Source organism: Orbicella franksi, chromosome 4, assembly GCF_964199315.1.
Source record: "Orbicella franksi chromosome 4, jaOrbFran1.1, whole genome shotgun sequence".
Classification (NCBI taxonomy): Eukaryota; Metazoa; Cnidaria; class Anthozoa; order Scleractinia; family Merulinidae; genus Orbicella; species Orbicella franksi.
This window is the reverse complement of record NC_138148.1, coordinates 26,182,301-26,188,934: the sequence shown is the minus strand read 5'-3', so window position 1 is coordinate 26,188,934 and position 6,634 is coordinate 26,182,301. Positions and strand designations below refer to the sequence as shown.

Here is a 6,634-nt window from a genome sequence, read left to right as displayed (position 1 = left end):
GGGGGGGGGGAGGAGGACCCCCATATAAAAAAGACAGGGGTGCTTGTCGGAAATTTTAAAAAGAACCCCTAAGAGGTACCAAGATCCTGTTTCGTGGGCGTGGCTTAAATTTTTTCTTCCCTAAGAGGTACCAATTCTTACACAACATATTATCTCCTCAATCATATTTTTTGGGCTCAATACCCTAAAAGGTACCACAAAAGCTCCTGCTGTGGACCTTTTGAGGCTGAACACCCTAAGATGTACCAAAACCACGTTTTTAACCCCTAAAAGGTACAATAAGCACCCACGTCATTTTTATACGGGTGTTCCCCCCACTGGGGTCACACCTGCTGCCTTAATTAAATATAGGGAGGAAGTGGAACATGGCCAGCTTTTGTCCATCTACATAACTTATTTCTATCTACCTACCTAAAATCAGCCTCTCTTTTCCCATAGGAAAACTTGAGAGGGGCCAGGGGAGAGAACAATCAAAAGATTATAAATAAGGAAAGAAATGGAGAGTTTGTACTGACCGTAGCCTATAATCTTGGATGAGACAAAAAGGACCAAAATGAGATACCTCTCCTTCCCCTGAATCACTGTCAAATTTTCACTTAATAAAAACTAAAATGTGGCATGGCGAAGGGATGATCTTAATTTTTCATATTTAATTGGGTGTAGCAACCATACAATTATGAACGTATACACATGCGTACCTTTGGATATCCAGAAAAAAAAATTAATATGTTAATGGGGAAAAGTGTATTTTAATATCTAATTCAGCTAGTTTGACACTCTTTAATTTAGGCTCTCCTGTTAAACCTATATTTATCAATAATCCTAAAGGTTGACATATAAACATAAGTTATTAAATACTCAAAGTTTTATATGTTTCAATTTATGAAACTGTTCCCTAGAAAACCTGGGAAATGGCATTTCTGACCACTAAAAATAAAAATTTCCTGGGGGCACGCTCCCAAACCCCCCTACCAACTCATGCCTGTGGTGTTTGATTATCTTTCTCCTTGGTGTGTACTCCATGAAAAATACACACTACACCCCTGTACATAAATTGATCAGTTCCAAGATGGAGAAGTCAACAGTGCAGTTGTAAGTTCTTTGACTCACTGAGACAAATGAAAAGCAACTGAAAGACAAGAATAAGTCGACAAAGGTCACACCCTGGTGGGCACTCCCAGAAAAGCTGGGTGAGGCTGAGTGGCCCACCTCCCAAAACCCTTACCCTATTTATGACCAAAATCTGTGATTTTCGCTACCCTATTTGTGACCTCACCAAAAATTTGATACCCTAGTTATGACCACTGTGGCTGACAATTGCCCTAAACATAATTTATGAAGGACTTTTGTTGATGGTCTCATCCATAATGATGAAAAGGTAGCTTCTTCTAAGAAACATACCCAATTCAAGACTTGAGTGCAAAACCCATACCCTCTTTATGACCATATAAGGGAGTACTCCTCCCCTCCCCCAGGGGTCACACAGGACCAGTGCTCTCATTATGCATGTATTTTATTTTTAAAAAGAATATGCAAGATCCATAACAACTGAAGGCAATGTCAGAGTATGTATATTTTTTAAAGTTCTTTGTAATAATTGATAATTGGGTGAAAAAACTTCTGTTTGATTATATTAGTTACTACCGTGTTATTGTTCATAGGTTTTAGGCCTGTTCACCAAGATACAGTGAATTCATGGTATTGCAAAGTGTACCGTGTCATATGTTATCAACTTGGAGACCTAATCAGAAGATTATAAACATGTTAGTGTAATGATATATGATTCAAAAGGTAGGTATACTTGTTGCACTCGGTGTACTTTGTAAAAGAAATAAGTACCAATGGAACAGCACTTAATGGGAAATTGGTTTTTCCATTTAGCTTTGAGTGGACTTTTGCAAACAGTTTCAGCTAATATAATTTCATTAGGCACTAAGGATCACACTGGGATCACAATAACCAAAAAGGGCTAAAAAGTGTACTGATCACTTTTTAGAACTGAGAACCTCAAAAATCAAAACTGGTAACTTATTCTGTGGTACATATGTAAGGTAAGTAAAATATTTCACTTTATGGGGCTTTATCTCACCATGGGGGAGGAGGAAAGTTAAAGAAATCTATTACATTTATTATAATCAAATTTCAATTTCACAATCCTGGTACATCTTCCAGTGTTATAATCAAGGTAAAGGTAAAGTCTTTAAATGAGCCCATCAGGTCAGAGCTTTTCCCAGTTTCTGTACCATGAAGGGACTAGGAATATTTCTACTCCCCACTGGATAGGTTGCTAGTCCATTGCGGGTTTCCCCCAGCATTAAATTCGGCGGTACCCATTTATACACCTGGGTGGAGAGAGGCACCGTGAGAGTTAAGTGTCTTGCCCAAGAACACAACACAATGTCCCCAGCCAGAGTGCAAACCCAGACCAATTGATCCGGAGTCGAGCGCACCAACAATGGGGCCATGGTGTCTCAAGAAATTAATATTTATCATAAAGCGGGTGTATTTTTCTAATAGTTTTAAATTAACGAGTCATCCCTTATGTGACCTGACATTTTGTGGTTTATACTTGAAAATGTCTGTGTGGTGATTGCTCTCCTTACAGTCCCTGCATAGCATTTGCAGCAAAGCTGTTTGAAAGTTGTCCAAAACTCCATATCTGGAGTAAGCTACTTGTCAGTCCCTCATGCATGTCTGACTAGATTTAGCCTGCATATACATGTCTAATGTTGCTTTTGTTTCACACAGCAAAGTGACGTCTGCAAATTGTCATTACTAATTGTGCTTTATACATATTCACCTGTTTCTCTGGAATTTAGTGGAACCCCATTAATCCAGTCACTAATGGGCTACAAAAATCTGGCCATAATGGGGTGGCCGTATCAAAGGGGTTCTTTAAATAAGAAAATGACTGACTGAGCTCTTTTTTGAACCAGAATAAAAAGGTGGCCGTCTTACCAGGGAGGCAGTCAGGCAGGGTTCCACTGTATTATTGAAAATGGACTCTGGCTGGCTATCAACACGAGAGGTTAAACATGATTAATGTGGTATCGTTATACGGCATTATGCAGCATGTGTTTCATGGCCTAACATGTCTGTTTGTGTGTTATTGCTCATGCCCACTGGAAGCAGAAAATGATAGAAAATACTGTTGAAGATCACAGGAGAATTTAAGTTTATCCATCATGCAAGAGAAATGATCTAAACGAAACCATACCAGCATAGCACATGGCAAATTAAAGAGATGTCAATTTTTTTAAGGTAAATGCAACAGTGGAAACTACAAAGACCTATGACCTCTAGACATTTGTTGTCAGTTTAGGCAACTAGATACTGTTCTTTATTCAAACTCCTTCTATTTACCACATCATATAGTGTCCTTTAGAGACGAAAATGAAGCTAAATATTTAGAAAACCAGAAAAGAGAATGTCAAATGTCATGCATGAACTATGCCTGTCACTGCAGGTTAATTCGTTACCATAGCTTAAAGCAAAATGTAAAACATGAACAGCACAATACTGGAACATGATTAGCAATGACGATTTGCAGACATCACTTTGCTGCATGAAACAAAGACAATAGTAAAGATCTGCATGCAGGCTAGACTAGAATATATGATAGCCTCTGGTTATCCAGTTCCAGTTATCGGCCTTCCAGTTTTGGCGATGACTTGCAGTTCCTATATGATATCAACAAGCTCCACTTCAAAGATGAGTCTTGACTGTGGTGGAATACTATGTCACTCTGCATTAAGGAAAGCTACCAACAAACTTATTGCAAGTTGGGTGCCATTATTCACAAGATATTGCTCTAAGATGCAAATGTCCAGGCATCCAAGATGAAGTACTAGCAGTTAAAGTAAAGCATACAATCTGACAAACACTAACATCATCCAATACATATTTCAGTGTAAATTTTACCCTATGCACAACATACATCGCAATTGTGTGGTTTCAGGTACTATCATTGCCCACCCCGAGGAGGTTTATTGGAAATTTCAAGGGGGAGAGGGTTCCTAAAAGCCAAAACTGTTAAAAGAAAGTATGAACCAAAACTGGAAATATTTCCAGGGGGGTGGGGACTCCAACTGAAAAAAAAAACATCTGTGGGAGAGGCATAAATATTTTCTGGAACAACCATAGGCATATGGGAACTTTCAGACTTTGGGGGGGAAGTGACCTTCTTGCCTGAAAAATTTACACAATGCTGGATCCATGAGTGTTGAAATCAGGATATGAATGCACTCAAATTGCATGATAAACAAAAGCGTTCAAAATTCTCAAACCTAAAGAAAACTGTTAGTGTCCTGAGGAACAGGGGGAATTCATACCAAAAACCCTTCATACAGTGGGAGGGGTATGGATAAATTCTAGAACAACACATTCAAGACCAAATATACAGTTTTTGGTTTCTTTAAACAAAGGATACTTTGCATCAATGTTGCCTTTCTTGCCATATGCCCACTCTGGCTCAATGGTAAGTTCTGCCTTCTCACCTTTTGACATGGTCATAAGTCCTTCATCCCACTAAATAAAAAAAAAAAAAACATTCGCAGTCACTTTCATTAGTTTGATTGAGCTAAGCTTCTAAAACACAAATCAGGCCAATATATAGAAGTAGTCCCATCAGTATGAATTTGTTTGAATCAAATCCTAGATGTCACTTGTGCAAAGGAAGAACTGCACACATTAAAAGAGACTACAGGGTCAGATTATTGTTTACAGTGGTTACTCTGCTGACTTATGACCATTTCCAGGCCATCTGGCAGTTGAATCCTGTCGGGTGAGATGCATAAAGTTTTCTTGGAAGGGAACTTGTTTTTCATTTAGGCCAGACTATCAGTCTGTCTTTGAGTTACATGTACTAGTTTTCATTGAATCTATACCTTTGATTGTAATTGTTCAAGAAACAACATTGTGGTAACTGGCCTGGATTACCCACCTTTGGGACAAAACACTGTTAGTAATAAGTATTCATCATGAATGCACACTAAAAAGTTGCATCAATTTACTTTTCAACAAACAAGGATAACTAAAGCTGGATATAAACTCACCCCTCGAATGACAAGTCCTTTCCCTACGCGGAATATAAAAGCCTTGCCTTCACTGCTGCTTTTCTTTTTAGTTCCAGCTAAAGCACAGTACGACGCACAGTACAAAATGTCAGTACAGCAAACAAAGTACAGTAAACAAAGCTGGTTTGATCAGAAACACAAGCCAATTAAATACAGCCAAATCCTGCTTTATCATCATACCGACACAAATGCAGACAGTCACTTTAACTAGCTCCTAGGCTATATGCATTTTATTTTTATTTTTAAAATTAACCTGCTTAATAAGACATCTCATTAACACGGACACTAAGTCTTTCCCTTGCTACTGCAACCTTTTTTGCCACTATTAACTCTGTAATATGACAACCCCATGCATCCAGCCTCCCAAAACTGAGCAAAGAATTGTAATATATTCACTTAAAAGTATAATAATTTTCAAATTTTCAGAAATTGGGTTTTAATATCCAGATCATTCTTTGGCCTTTTTTGTGCCTACTGCTCCGACAGATTTGTAAAATAGTTTTATTTTATCTGGACTACCACCCACTATAGAAGCCACTTCAGAACAATTTTCGGACCATTAATTGGCAGGAATTTCACACAGTTTTGTTTGATACAGTTTAATTTACATTAAAAAAGTGGTAGTACATTCAGATAAAAGCAGATTTTCCATACCTGCTCCAGAAACATTACTGTCAAACACAACACCATTTTCCAGTTTTCCAGTGTAGAAGCATGACACTCTGTCACCTTTTGATGGAAACGTTGTCTTGTCACCATGCTTCAAGATTTTTTTGGTAAATTTTGGCTCCTAAATAGATGAAATGCTAAATAAATCAAATTCATTGGTTAAAATGATATTTATACACACGCATCATAGATTATCCCTCAGCATTTTGTCAGGTTACAAAAACACAAGGGCAGATCCAGGATTTTTCTTAGGAGGGGGTGCACCACTGAGGAATGGTGTAACTGATTGGTAAGGTGAACAAATTTTAAAAGCGAATGCGAGCTAATATGAAGAAGACTTCATCTCAGGAGGGGGGGTACACCCCCACCCCCCACCCCCCGTACCTTCCACCTAGATCCGCCCCTGGAACAAAACATTTTCAGTAACCCATTTAATATGTACCTGGGTAGAGACAAGTTGGTCTGGAGAGTCAAGGTGTCCTGATTGATGGTTACAGCATTAGAGTCAGGGTTTAAAGCCCTGGCCAGGGTCTTTATGTTGTCTTCTTCAGCACGACAATCTACTCTCACAGTTCCTCCCTCCACCCTTGGGCATAAATGGGTACCAGCCATTTAAAGGCTGGCTGTAATCCTGCAATGGACTCCCTTACTTAAGATTATATAGTATTTCTGAGGCTTTGTTTTGTTTTATTATACTTATTTCCAAGCAAAAAGAAAATGGTTAAGTATTTGATGTAATTGAAACATTGCTCAATAAATCTATTTTGCTTGTAGCACCAGACCTGAACTTGTGCCCCATCTTGTGCCCCATCCGGAATCCTGAGAAGCCGCAGCCTGGTAAGACCACTGCCTTAAGTCTCACAAGCTAACATGTAAATTCTCCTTACTGA

The 6,634-nt window shown here is 38.6% G+C and overlaps 1 protein-coding gene across 1 annotated transcript in view; it reads right to left on the bottom strand.

Annotated features, from left to right (window-relative positions):
- Window positions 1-3: 3 nt before the first annotated feature.
- Window positions 4-6,634, bottom strand: part of LOC145485207 (peptidyl-prolyl cis-trans isomerase FKBP3-like) — an 11,789-nt gene continuing 5,158 nt past the window's right edge. Inside the window, exons 4-7 of the mRNA XM_081463908.1 lie at window positions 5,730-5,865; window positions 5,055-5,131; window positions 4,430-4,527; window positions 4-3,735 (exon numbers count right to left, since the gene is read on the bottom strand). Coding sequence (XP_081320034.1) covers window positions 3,681-3,735; window positions 4,430-4,527; window positions 5,055-5,131; window positions 5,730-5,865 — 366 coding nt within the window. The 3' untranslated portion in view covers window positions 4-3,680. The remainder of the gene's footprint in view (window positions 3,736-4,429; window positions 4,528-5,054; window positions 5,132-5,729; window positions 5,866-6,634) is intronic.